Here is a 14,874-nt window from a genome sequence, read left to right on the forward strand (position 1 = left end):
TTGTTATTGCGCTTTTCCAGTAGCTTTTTGTACCAGCTGTTATACCAGTTTTGTATGGTGAAAATCTTTTTACCCTTCTCAATAACAGATAAGTTAGTGGTAGAAAAAAATCTCTTTGCTCCAGTTATTCTCATGTCCATCTTGTTACAATAATCATAGCGTTACTTCTAATGCATGCTGCCAAAATTAAACAAACTGAAGAACCATCATATATTCTGTCAATAATAACTTTAGAGAGGCATTTGTTGTGTTTAAACTTTGTCATGTGTTATTATGAAGCTCAAACGAACCAGATGGTCTGGCCTTCTTACGCTGATGAAAAAACATTTAGAGCCAGCTGTTTTTTTGTTTTCTGAAAGGTCAGTGGAATTAAAGGTTGTTATTTAACCCTTTGCTTTTGTCTTCATAAGCCATTCGAAGCCCACTCATATTTCACTTCAGAGAAGCAGGCGGTGATTTGGAGAAAATAGGGCAAATACTCAGCTGATTTTAAGCAAAAGTGAGCTCTTCATTTTTAATATTGTTGTTTCTTTTCTCCTGATTTTTTTTTTATCCCTTTTAGTCCTAGCAGTAATAGCTAAATTGGTTGTCATATAAGTATCCATTGAGGCTGCTACACACAGACAGAATACAAACAGTTCCTTTTTCCATAGACTCATGTGAACATGCATTAATAACTGCAGATCTTTGCTGAAAAACCCAATTTCTCTCTATTCTTTCAGTTTCTTTCTACTGATTCATCAGTGTAAATAGTTTTTCTCGCAATTTTAATCTCTTTTTGTGATGCTTGAATGGACCCAGAGCAAGTAAATTGCTTGTCATCTGTTAAAAAAACTTCACTTTTATACACCGCTTCACTCCAATGGAAAACCCAATTTTTCTTTCAGGACAGTCTTTTATTCTGCTTAGTCTGAGGAGCAACAGTTCCAGCCAGATGAAATAGAAATTATAATGACTCTTCCTCTGCAATTGTAAAGATGAATAGACCACTTCCATCTATTTTCCTATTTTGTTGAAACGAGGACAGGGGAAAGGTTCAGTACAATTTAGTGTTATTAAGATGTAACACTTTCATTCGGTTTGCACTAGTCTGCTATTTATTTATTTTTTTTTATTTTAAGAATAACACCTGTATCCTTTTGAAATGGTCTAATGTTACATGGTAGTGTGTGTATGTGTACTGGCACAGTGCTACCAAATCAGAGGAAATAACCTCTTATTGATGACCTATATACAGTATGTGTTTGTTATTCATCTTTCCAGGTGCTGGAGAAGTTCATGTCTCGTCTTGTTCAGAACCGGGTTATGGCCCACAAGGACCTGCGGACTCTCAGCAAATACCAGCTCATTCTTGCCAGGGATCAATTCCGCAAGAACCCGCCACCATACATCAAGGCATGGACTCTTGTGTTGTTGCATTGGTTTCCCCCATAATATGATAACCAACATTTTGTGATCAATAGCGCTCTGTTCTACGACATAGGGAGCCTCAAAACTAAAAGTATATAGTAACTTATGTACATTCCTGCTCTATTTCTTTATTTTAATCTAAGTAATTTCAGTGAGTTTTGTCTTTGCCCATTTTTCAAATCTCCACCAGCTTTCATGAGATTTGGATAGTTTTTACTTAATTTTACTTACAGACAAACTTCAGCATCAACAAACCAATCAAATATATAATATCTTTGATCTTAGATCAATTAAAACTGTTGCACACCTTTGCAGCTGCACTTTATCTTTTGACCACTAAATGCTCAAACATTAAAGTTACCAAATACTTTTCAGTCATGTGTAATATTGTTAATCACATTCTTATGATTGATTTCAATTTGATCCCATGGACTCACATGTCATCATTCTCACTTCAGGGTCCGCAGCAAGGGATGCTGGAGGGTGACTTTGCCCTTTGCATCAGTCTGTACCATGGCTACGAGCTGCTGATGCAAATGGGCCTCAGATCACTCTTTGTTTACTTCCAGGGAATCATGGACGGATCCAGAGGTCAGTCTCCTTACCTCCAGTGTTTCAGTGTCTTTTATTGCCCTTTAACCTTTCTTGAATCGGAGAACATTTATTCGCCACATGCCCCTATTTGCATATTTCAACCGTACTTCAGCTACATTTTCCCATACATCAGATTATCTGATAGTGGCCATGGATGTAATGAATAATACCAATATGTCTTTGAAAGTAACTGTAGGATGTAAACAAAATATGTTTTGGTTTGCTCAGAGATGTCCAGAGCCAAGAACGAACTGCATAGGACTCCCACGTTCATGGACCTTTACCTTGAGATGGAGGCAATGTTTGTGAAGCCGCCTACTGGTACACAAGTTCATTCATAACTAAATCTGAATGTGTTACAGAATATTATCGCATCAGTCTTTCAGCTACCCAGTGCAGCTATCATTTCTCCTCTTTATGAATAAAAGTGCAATACAGAAATAAACTTTCTTTTTATAGTGCAAAAGTCGCACTGCCTCTGTTTAAACCAGCATCCTCTGTTATGACTATTTCTAGGTCCTGATGAACCATTCATTTACAGTCACCCCAAACTGGAGAAACTGGAGGAGGTGGTGCTGCAGCACTTCAGAGTGTGGGCTGAAAGCTCAGCAGGCAATAATGGTGAATTTCTTATTATAGTAGCGCTATGCTGTGACTCATGTTTGTAATGATTGTTCTAACTCAAAGCTCAAGTCTACCAGTCTCTCACAGCTACATGAGAAGGCATCTCACATTCATTTTGAGTTGTTTGATCAAATGCTTGCATCAAGTTTAATTATCAGAGGATAATGGGTTATTACAAAAAAGACTACGTAACCCAGTGCCAATGTCCATAAGATGTTTAAAATTACACTTGTCTACAGAAAAATATGGTCTCATAAATAAGCCGAAGCAGTAACCTGAAGGCAAAACAAATTTTTAAAGATATGTCTGTTTATTTGTTAGTTTATTTGGAGATAATCATGGAACAAAGCATTCCAGCATGTGCATGAATGGCCTACTGTGCTTCAGCTTGTTGGAATTCAGCTCATGGTTACTAAAGGAATTTTAATTTTTTTTCTTCTTCTTTGTCTGATTAATTTTGCTGTTCAGGTCCTCAGGGTGTTACCACACGTGTGATGATCTTTTCGTCATTTCGGGAAAGCGTACAGGAGATTGCGGCCATGTTGAACCGCCACAGCCCGCTGATTAGAGTCATGACTTTTATGGGCCAAGCCTCGGCTAGGAAGGGCGTCAAAGGCTTTACCCAAAAGGAGCAACTGGAGGTAAAAAGTGTTTCTTCCTGATGACACTTTGGGTAAAGTCTCCCATGCACACAAAAGTTGGCATCAATTCTACTCAAGGTAGGGGATTAAATGTAGATCCTTGGCTGCTAAGCAACGGCTAATGATGAAATCCCAAAACTTAGAAAGTGCCATAAAGACATAAATTATTCAAATTATTAAATGTATAATTAAAAAAAAAGTAATTGTATTGGCATACAATAATTTGTACTCGGTTTAGTGGCACATTATGACTAGTTTTTAACAAACACCTGAAGGATTTTAACACAGCTTGTCCAGCTCTGTGGTGTATAAAAAGGAGCTGTAAGTGTTGGAGTTGAAAAAAACAAGAAACATGTTACAGCAACAATGTTTATTTTCCTTTTGCAGCAGAAAAAATGTGTTATTTTCTTAACCGGCTAATATATTTGCTGAGTGTTATCACATAACTTCATCAGCTTGGTATTAAAGTAATGAAACACCATATTCAAATTACTTTATTGCTCTTTTTCCTGTCATAAAGACACAAACAGATACTGTGGCATAGAAAACACCCAGCACTAATAAGCTGCTCTGATTTTATCCACTGATGTCATGCTATGTATGGTGGGCAGTGAGGGTCATGTTAGTGTGTCTGTACATGGATTCCATCACTTATCTTTGCACTCACACTAATCTCTCCAGACAGGGCTGAAAATACATGCTTTTATAATTTGTAAGAGGTTTGCAGTTGCATATCCACATAATATATTGATTGTGTACAGTCACAGTCAATAGTCTCTTGGTTAAGAGTTCATGAAGACAACATAAGATGGAAATAATTTAATGCTCTCACCATTTAGCTATCCTCTCTTTCTACTTTTCACTTGTGTTGCAGGTGGTGCAGAGGTTCCGACAGGGAGGCTTCAACACACTGGTGTCGACCTGTGTGGGGGAAGAAGGGCTTGATATCGGAGAGGTGGACCTCATCGTTTGCTTTGATGCACAGAAAAATCCCATCCGCCTTGTGCAGCGAATGGGACGTACTGGCCGTAAGCGGCAGGGGCGCATTGTAGTCATTTTGGCTGAAGGCCGGGAGGAGAAGGTGAGTATTCTGTAATGACCTGAATCTGCAAAACTAAATGCACCTAACATTTTTCAAACCAAACCCCACACAGCTCCATAAAGGCATCTATATTAAAATCTAAGGTCTTCTTGTTTGCAGACCTACAACCAAAGCCAGAGCAATAAGCGCAGCGTGCACAGGTTCATCACTGGCAACAAAAGCGGGTTCCACATGTACCCCAACAGTCCCCGCATGCTGCCTGAGGGGGTGAACCCCACCCTTCATAAGATGCACATTACATGTGGACAGTTTGATCACAGAGAGAGCAACAGGAGGTCTATCAGGGGACGGCGGTCCCACTCTGAGGGACGGGCTTCACTCATCCATCCTCAAAACCTGAGTGAGTGATGAAACAGAATTTGACTGGTTAGAATAATGCAGTTTTCCTATCTGATAATGTAAACTTGGGTTTCCAAACATGGGTTTGAAATTGTTTATGTAATCAGTTCAACAGCGCAGCACAACATCTGATGGCTTTCTGAGCAGCACGGAATATTCCCTGTGGGCATCTACCATGAAGCTGGAAGAACATGAGGCTCATCCAGTCTTGAGGAAGTCCCAATTTTTGTCAATACCCAATGATACCACACCTCAGGTTTTTTTTTTTTTGTTAACTTTCACTTTGTTTCTTTCTTGCTCATGCAGACCTCACAAGTATTTAATAGAGAGCTTTGACATTTCTCAATTATGGAATATGATCTGGAATGTATGCCTGTTTATTCTCTACTTTCATAAAATGAAGTGCAACCATAACACAACACAGAATTCCTATTTGGATTAGATCTGTTTGGTTTATGAGACTGTAGATGGGCTATGATGGTTGTGTGGGGATGCCATGATTGAATGTGAAAAATCCTTCTGCCAGTGGTTGGAAATTTGTTCATGTGTTATGCATTTCTGTCTTGCATACCTATTTTGATTTCTTTTCAGTGAATACTTCATTTCTTTGTGACAGGAGGAAATTTTAAAAGACAGGCCATGCAGAGAGCTGTCGTTGTGGGAATGGAGACACTGGCAGCACAAAGCACTTTCCACCCATGCTGTTGATCATTCTCTCCGCTGCAACCACTTCATTAAAGTGATGGAGCTCATAGATGGCATGAAAGAGGAAAATGAGGTAAGCAAAAGAACAGTTCATGTATAATGATTTAGTTTTACAATCAAAGGGCAAAACTACTTAGTCTCTTTTGGTGCTGGATGGAATCTGTTGATGTAACGCAGTCTTTAAATCATATTTTTGTTTTTTTTTGGGGGGCGCTCTGTCAAAGGCTAGCTTTTAAGCAGTTAAACAACAACAAAACAACCTTGGAGAGCTTTAAAGGATTGCATACCTATTCATCGTAGTTGGGAAAATAGTAATCTGTGCTGCTGGGCTGAGATCGATCCACATAGATACCCATGCAAAGGTATAAAACAGCTTTCGGTTGTATTGAAGTCAGGACTTTGACTTTGTTTCCTATTTAAATCACTTGAGTGATACTTTTGGCAGCATGTTTTGGATCATTGTCATTATGAAAACTGAACTTTTGTCTCAGCCTCACTTATGCTGTGAACTGAAACAGCATTTATCAACATTACTTGAAAAAAATTCCCACAGCATGATGCTGCCTCCACTATGCTTCTCTATGGTGATTGTGGTTATGATTTTTTTTTTTTTTTTAGCCATATGCAGTGTTTTTTTCTTGATGGACAAAACGTTTAGCTTCCTCCTCAGCTGACTAGAGTACCTTGGCAAACTCCAAATATGTTTTTATTTATTTATTTATTTAATCTATTTTCGATAATGCTAGCTTTGTGGAGTGTTTAGCTTACAGTGGTCCTATAGACAGCTGCTCCAGTCTCTGCTATGGAGTTTTGCATCTCTTCCAGGGTAACGGTAAACCGAGCTTCTGCAAAGCTTTGTCCCTGATCTGTTGGAAGAGCTCCTGTTTTCCTGTGCAGCTTGCTTGGTTCTGTCTCTGGTGTTACAGACTCCACAGGTGTAAACAGGTGTAAACTAAGATTGTGAGACACTTACATTGCACACAGGTCAATTTAATGAAGCTACGTAAGTGGCAGGTAGGTGGTTTTTAATTTTTAGACATAAAAATTTCATTTTAAGTTCTTTTTAAGTTTTTGCTTTTTTTATTTTTTGCTGCTTGAGCAATTTGGACTCTTTTGTTTGACATTCTTTGTTCTAATGCAACAATAAAGGAAAAATGCTAAAGGGGGCAAACACAGTGCAAAAACTAGGTTCTTAGTAATGGGAAAATGGTTTCATAAAATGACTCTAAACATCTTGCATAAATCCAGCTTGGTTTCATAATAGAAAGACAGTAGTCTGCATTTACCCAAAGGAAAACCCAACTTTATAAACGCACAAGGCTGAGAGGAGTCAGCTGAGTTTCTTGTGAATATACAACTGTGGTTTGTTTTGAGTTACTAAATTTATCGTTTTGACGTGGAAGACAAATTCCTTGCATGATAAACAGGCTCCATTGTGGCATTAATTTTAAAAAGAAATAATCATCTATGTGTTTCTGGGCTGTGGTATATTCACTTACTTATAATAGATTTAAGGAAAAGAAAATAAATAGTTAGATTTTTCTTTAAAACAGCACTTAAACCACTTCAGCTACTGGATTAATATTTTTTTCCATCCTTCCTGTGAGGCCGATGATCTGTGCTGGTTACACGTATGCCTGTTATTCTGTTAAAAAAGCTAAATGTCACATAAAAATCATGGAAGTGTAAAACAAGAACCCGTTAGATTTATTTAAAAAATATCAGTGCCTTTGTGAAAGAGGGGGCTTATAATATACACCACTTAGTCATAATATTCATTGTGTGGTTAGCAGTTTTGTTCCTTCGAATGACAGCTGCGAACAAAAAAGAAAGAGGGATGCTTTTTGATTGAGCTGGATAAATGGTTTTAGCTGCTAACTGACAACGACCTCATTGAACTGGTGACTTCATCTGTTCTACAGTGAGGTTATCAGCTCTTGTAGTGACACAACAGTCTTTATATTGAATTCAGAGATGATCTAATGAAAGAGGATGGAAGCTGTAACATCCCCAAAAAAGGCAGTTTTGTTTTGGTGTGTTTTACTTATTAGTATCAGACAGGTAGTTTGAGCACACAGTTATTCACTTAATGTCAGACTGACCTTGCTTACATGTAGCCATTATTCTTCCATTACATATCTTATCACCAATATCTATTTTTTAGGAACATGCCAGTATCCCTCATCTCACCATCTGCTCTTTTATAAAAATCGCCATTGACTAGACTCCTGAATTTGGCCAGATACCTGCAACTGGGTCAGAGATTAGAGTAAAGTGGGCTCTCATTACCCATGTTTTTCCTCGCTGTAAGTCTTCTGCATTTAAGGTGGAGAAATTGATCCCACCTGTAAAAGCAAAAACAGGATTACAGGGTGAGTTGACAGCAAGCGTTTTCTGTGCTTCTGTTGACAAATTCAGGTCGTGAGATAACCAGAGAACATTGCGTATTTCCCATACATTTAATCCCTGCCTTACAAACATGACAATACACTATCATTTAACCTCCAGAAGGAAAAAAATAAATAAATCTGTGCTGTAACAGTTAACTCTTACAACAATAAATAAACCTGCAATTCTTTTTTTCTTCCTCCTTGGTCAGCTAAAGGCTGCACAGAGATGGCGTAAACAAGCATTCACATCACCAAAGCTTTAAATTCAGCCCAATATTCACTTCTTTTTTTTTTCTCCGTTGCTTTGATCTGAACCGGTTTCTAAGGAAAATTTCTGGATGTTTTGCTGCTTAGCCCTCTAGCACTCTGCTGTTTTCAAATGGCATCTGTTCACTTTGAAGCTAATTAGTTGGTGTACATTGCTGCAGCTGAAAAAGACACTTCGGGAGTGCTGTGAGTGAGGAAAATCAGTAGACTTGCAAGTGAGATTAATGAAGGTTAATCACAATGACCCATTTCAGACTGTCACATTGTGGTTATGCAAGCATTCAGTACATGCTATTATGACAATATTGATTTTAGCCTCTTAATTTAGACATAAGGCACATAAGAAAATGTTGGGAACAACCTCCTAATTACGCCACAACAACAAACCTTAATCAGAAAGGTAACAAAGAGACTAAAAGTGACCCTGAAGGAGCTGAAAACTCCAGCAGCAAAGACTGCTGTTTCTGTCTGTTGAACCACTATAAGCCATACACTCCACTGGGATTAATGGAAAAGTCACTGGAAAAGAGCCATTGCTCTTGCTCCAGTTGATAATCCGTGCCATGACTTAAAGACTGGTGTACACCGATGGATCCCACCCAGTTTGAAAGAGCTGGAGCACTTTTGCTTTGAAGAATGGGCAAAAATCCCAGTGTAGCTGGTTGTGCCAAGCTCATGAGAGAGACTCTCGGAGAGACTTGCAGCTGGAGAAGGTGGCATTACAAAGTACTGAATTAAATATGCATGCATCTCTTTTCTTTTCTGTTTCACCAACTAAGGTGATGTCTTTGTAGTAATTGCTAATCATACTTTACTGTTTTTGTCACACAGTTGTTTGGCAGATTCGTTTTCTCAGTTTCAGAAAGTAGGTGCTGTCGTTTGAGGGAAATTACTTTTAAAAAAAAGAAAAAACCTAATCTAGTTATGGTAAAAAATTTAATGAAAAATTCCTGGAAGGATCTGGATCTGTACCAAAGGCTGATCTGTTCCTCACCAAATTGAATTAAAATCTGTATTCAGAAGGACAAACAATTCTTGAGAAAGGACCAAGAGTAAAATCCCTGTGAAAACAGTCACTGCAGAATTTATTTCCGCTGTCACACAAGCCAAACAACACACACATTTACTCTCAATAACTTATTTGCGCCACTTTATTATTTAAAGTCCACAAACCATACCATATTTACTGCTCTAGCAGTGTCTTTATCTTGTCTCATGAGCAGTTTTACAACATTTAATAGCATTGACTAAATTTAGTGCTTATGTTCCGAACTTATTGAAAAACGCTCAACACGTCGACACAAAAGCAACCTTTCCCTCGTTCTGCTTTCATCCTGACTGATGGATAAACCAAGCTGTGGCTTACTTGCTTTATCTGAATTAGAATAGACCTCCTGACCCTTTGCTTTTTTGTCCTTCCTATAAAATGTCAGAGACAGCCTGAAAAATAAACGTCCTACATGAAAAATCATTATTATTTTAAAATCTCTACCCCACACATCACTTTCCCAAATTACTGCTTTTTGTACCCATTTTCTAACACAGTTCTGCTTATTTTTCTTTTCTTTCTGTCTTTTAAAAATCACACCGTGTCTTTACAATGACGAGACACAGGGCAAGCACGCAGGCCTCTTTGCCTGAGATTATGTAACAGTTCTCTGAACTGTTACATAAAGCCAGTAAGCTGGAAGTAGGTCAGGCTGTGATGACCCAGATGTAAAACATCCTGGACTGAAAAGAAGAGAGTAGGAAATAAAAAAAACAGAGGAAAATAGATTAAATAAAAGAAACTTTAAATTCTGTGAAAAGAACTAAAGAGAGCTAATGACTTTAGAGGCTACATTTTCTAATTATTTCCTTAGCATGTGAACTATGCTGAATGCACTTGTTAACAGGATAGGTTGGAATCAAGTACGTCACTGTTGATGGGATCATGTCAACTTTTTTGCTTATTTAGTATCTTTAGCTGGCATCAGAAATAGCTTTTGGATGTTCAGTATGAACTTATTCATCTCCTAAGGCCAAAAGAATGTAAATATATGTTCAAATTAATACTGTTTGCAGTCAGTAATATCTGTTGTGTATAAATGTTGCAGATTTGCTGCTAAAATGAAAAAATGCTGCTGAAAAACATTTAAATTTGAAAAGCTGAAGTTGGTTGTTGAGTTACTTTAAGAAGAAAATAACTCCAGCACTTGTTTGGAAATTCCATTTCTTGCAAACCGATTAATACAGATGATGTATTCTTTGTGTGTGCTCATGGGCATCAAATTCATATGATTATTGTGGTGAAATGAGATAATCGGCAGACAGGAGTTTCCACGTTGCTGCTCCTTCCAACATGCAGTCTGAAACGACATGGACCGTGTGATCATCAAGGTTATTTTTGGTCTGCCATATTTTAGATCTACAGACATAATCTGATCATTAATTGATTGAGCACCTGGGGTTTAGGTTAATCTGGTGTGAATCAAATTCTGTTCATCAAATTTCATCAGCAAACTGTTGATAAAGGATTATGTTAGAAGGTGCATATTTGTCTTCAAGGGAGGGATTAGATAATGGATTCCTTCAAGGTACAAGGGTGATTTATTCCTTTTAAAGTAATGCTTTTAAGATTATTTATCCTTATCATTCCTCAGATACATTATGATACTTTGCAAGGATATTTTTAGGCCAGTATCTTTAGGGGAAACATGTTGATCAGTAAAAGTGTTGGAGTCCACATATTTTGGGGTATTTAATATAATTTTGGGCATTGTGATAATTCATTAAAGTTTTTTACATTTTTTTTCTTTTAGACAAACAGCTGCTTCTTACTCTCTGTTTTTTCTCATGGATATATTGCCTGTAGGTGTGCGATGGTCCTTCAAGCCCCACCTCAACTTGTTGATTTAGGTTTCCTCTAAAATGTCAGAATCCCATTCTTTCAACAAAACCTTCCAGTTTCACATGACTGTGTTTCAAAGTGAGTTAATGCTCTAAAATGGAAACAAAAAAAACAGAATCCAATGAATTTAATTTGATTTTAGTTCTGTTTTTAACCCGAGAACAGGGAAACTGTAAATATATATATATATATATATATATATATAGATAGATATAGATAGATAGATATAGATAGATATTTTTTTATGTTTTCAGATATACAAAACCTGTTTGGATGGAGACAGTTTTACAAGTCTTAATGGTGACACAAAGTGAAACAAGTAGAAAATGATTATGATTATGGGCAAATAGTTTAACGGTTTACAAAATCAAACACAAAACTTCATAATCTGTTCCCACATGGCACCGTTAAAGATTTAAGGATTTGAAAAACTATGTAAGAGAGAAGGCTAAAAACCAGTTTAAAAATTACCATGAGCTTTAGCTAATCTATTATATGTATATTATGAAATAACTTTGTGTGTTCAGGAAGGCCATCCGTGAACTAAGTTTGCTCCATCCACAAAGATATTTATTATTATTTTCATTATTTCCAGTGGTCAGCGTTTTTCCTTCAGTTAGTCCTGCAAAGTACTGAAATGTTAATGACAGACTGTAAAGGCTACAAGCAACTCAGTGTTTGCCTGCCAGCTTGTTTGTCTAGTTAACGGATTGAGGAGGGGGAGTGTAACGTGTGCTGAAACAATAACCACTAGAAGTGGACTCATACGGCACAGTCCTCTGCCAAAACCAATGTCCTAACTCACAGCTGCTATAAAAGTAATCCACACTGAATTTAATCGGTTCCATTCTTTAAAAAGAGAAAGAAAATTAAATCCCACTCTATAAATTCTTGCAACTTTGATTACCTATTATCTTTTCTCCTATTTAAGACATTTTAGTTGTTATATTCTTAAAACATAACAGTTTTCCAGAAAACTAGTTTAACAAGCATACAGTCATAGTTTCAAAAACGGTATAAGTAAAATGCAGTTTTAAAGTGTTTCCCTGGTGTGTAGTAGTCATTTATTCCACAGTTTATGTAAAATAATAATCAACCTTGTTGTCAAATCTAGACTGAGGAACTGAAAGCATGTGCCAGTCTAAGTACAGGCTTAGTAGGTCAGAAGTAGAGCTGAGAATCAATCCTTTTAATGCTTTGTAAGTTATTAAAACTTTTGAACTGTACTGTGCAGTAATTGGGTTAATGCGTTCTCTTCTTAAAGTTCAGAGCCTTGTAGGTGTATTTTGGTTCAGTGCCTTTTTACAGAGTATTGAAAATAAAGTTAAAAAATCCAGACAGAATGAAAAGAAGGCCAGAGTAACTTTCAGCAGGTCAGCAGCACATAGAAGTGAGTGGACTTTTGGTGCAATGCCTTTTTAAAGCAGTGCATCTGGTTCTGGTTTATTGTCTTTCATTTGCACTAAAACCTTCTTTTTTTTTCCTCCGCTGGGTTCATTGAGCAAATTTCTTCTGCTGGTAGCAGGTTCGATGGCACCCTGTCGACCCTGGCAGGATGCCACTTTAGATTAATCACTTCCAGGTCAGAAGTTTGCACAGATGACAGGTGTTGGCCACAAACACATTCTGAACATCTAAGCTTTAACAAGGACACGGCAGCAAATGTGAAAATGGTTCATTTTGTGTAATAAGCATGAAAAAACTTTTTATTTTACATTGTTTAATAAAAAAAAGTGAAAATAAAAGAAATGGATGAATGGGAAACGTTACATCAGACTTTTGCTTCAGCTCCATGTGCAGATGTAATGCGGCGTCTCTTCATGGGACACTTCCTGATTAAATTACTGTATGAACATGAACAGACGTGCTTTCATTCTTCAATAAGAGGTTTTCTGTCCTCAGCTCTCCTGCAGAGTTAACTTATACAACCTTCTGTGTGTGTTTGTGTTTGTATTCAGGGGGAATGTCGTTACGAACAGGAGCTTCTTCCATACCTCTGCAAAGAAAGTCCTGAGAAAAGTGGACAGAAGAGACAAAAAACCATAAAGACTGGTGCTAAAACTACCAACATCAAGCCTAAACCACCTCGTTCATCTTGGTCTGAACTGGAGTGTATTGATGAGGATTTAGAAGGAGAGAGTGTGAGGAGAAGGGGGTTATTTTTCACATCGGCTGTGACAGAACAGCATGATACTGAGGTGCCTTGTGATGACAAAACTCATCACTCAAAACCCCAAGCAGGCTGTTCTCCATCAAAAAGCGACAGTGAGGACTGTGCCATCATTGATGTCACAAAAGCAGATCATACATTCAGAGATCCTGTAAATCCAGACAATATTTCACAGACGTTTGATAGAAACGATGAAGAGCTTCAGACGATGTTCTACCTTCCCAAATGGGATCCAGCCCCACAGTCCACCTCTGACAAACCAGAGAGAGTCGAGAGTCTGAAGTCCATCCTTGCCAACGTGGCTGAACTCCTGTCCCGATCTCCACCTTCTTCTGCTGATATTTTAGAAGTGAACGAGGCTGCATCATTACATCCTGCTCCTCCTCCTCCTCATCAGCCATTTCCCGTCAGCTTTAGCTTGGATGTGGATGATGATGATGATGATGAAGAGATGACTGTTGATAATGTGGCAACTGGCCCAGAATCAGAACAACCTTTAGTGTGTGATGAGGGCAGTGCAGCTGTCCACAGTCCTACATGGGATGAGGTTTTTGAGGATGAAGAAGTAAATTATGATAATAATGTCATAGATGATGACAAAGAGACAAATTACCAAGGATGCAGCTACTTCAAGGAGGAAGATAATATGAAAATAAGACTTAATTATGACCACACAAGTAAAGAAAACAATGGTTTGGACAGCATAAGATATGAAGTAATGGCACATTCGACAGATGGTGGTGGGAAGGATGGCGGATTCTCTAGGGGCAGCCCCCAGATGGATGACAGCATCGATCTGTTTGAAGACGATGAAGCCTTCCTGCAGATGACTATTCCAGATATCCCCACTCCTCAGGCTCGTATCACACATAGGACGTCCCCCAATGCTAAAGACACTGACAAGATATTCAAATCTGCAGAAATGCACAACCTAACAAAGCCATGTAGCACTACACAATCAGCTGATTGCACACAAAGCATAAAAACTGAGCACAGAACAAAGAATACGTCAAATGCAATGCTCATAACTCAGAGCAGTCATTACCCTACAGAAACTAAACTAGATATACACACAGCAGACACACAAAGTAAACCCTTTACAGATCATTCTGAGAATGCTGCACCTTATTTTAAGTCTCCTACACCACAGGGAAATTCTGATTCATTAAACAGCTCCTGTGAGCTTTTCTCTGTCAATTTTGACCTTGGTTATTCACTGGAAGACTCTGAGGATGAAGCAGGAGTACATGCTGAACCTGCCCCTTGTATGCCAGCATCTTCACCACCGGAAAAGCAGCCTGACTCTATCGTGCCTTTACCAGCAGTCTCTAACTCTTCAACACCGTGTTACGGCCTCAACAATGAATCCAAGTTAATCCGTCAACACGCAAAATCAGAGTCATGGATGTCTAAAAGTGAGGCGCTCCCATCTCCAATCAGATCACAGGGAGTGAGGCGGATACTTGTTCCCAGTCTGGCAAGGCCTCGGCCCTCCAGTTTGAAACGGAGACAACCAGAAGGTGGCGTCACCGTGTCAAGCATGGAAACTGACCCGAGACAGGATTCTGTTCATGTCAACTCTGCTCCTCATCCAGGTTTTGTAAAAAAAAAAAAAAAAAAAAGAAATAATAATACTAATAATAAAATTATGCTTACTGTCATTTTTATTTATTTATTTTTTTCTTCTCAGTCTAGTTTTAATCTGCTGTTAAGATACCTGCATGTTTGTGTCTCCTTTTTTA

The 14,874-nt window shown here is 38.1% G+C and overlaps 1 protein-coding gene across 2 annotated transcripts in view; it reads left to right on the forward strand.

Moving 5' to 3' along the window:
- fancm (FA complementation group M) overlaps positions 1-14,874 on the forward strand; it is a 37,345-nt gene that overhangs the window by 17,414 nt on the left and 5,057 nt on the right. For both annotated transcript variants that reach the window (XM_041972260.1, XM_041972259.1), the window contains exons 5-14: positions 1,264-1,395; positions 1,869-2,001; positions 2,233-2,325; positions 2,521-2,625; positions 3,097-3,269; positions 4,144-4,350; positions 4,471-4,711; positions 4,818-4,966; positions 5,327-5,488; positions 12,921-14,727. In XM_041972260.1, coding sequence (XP_041828194.1) covers positions 1,264-1,395; positions 1,869-2,001; positions 2,233-2,325; positions 2,521-2,625; positions 3,097-3,269; positions 4,144-4,350; positions 4,471-4,711; positions 4,818-4,966; positions 5,327-5,488; positions 12,921-14,727 — 3,202 coding nt within the window. The remainder of the gene's footprint in view (positions 1-1,263; positions 1,396-1,868; positions 2,002-2,232; positions 2,326-2,520; positions 2,626-3,096; positions 3,270-4,143; positions 4,351-4,470; positions 4,712-4,817; positions 4,967-5,326; positions 5,489-12,920; positions 14,728-14,874) is intronic.

The sequence above is a fragment of the Melanotaenia boesemani genome, chromosome 20, assembly GCF_017639745.1.
Source record: "Melanotaenia boesemani isolate fMelBoe1 chromosome 20, fMelBoe1.pri, whole genome shotgun sequence".
Lineage (NCBI taxonomy): Eukaryota > Metazoa > Chordata > Actinopteri > Atheriniformes > Melanotaeniidae > Melanotaenia > Melanotaenia boesemani.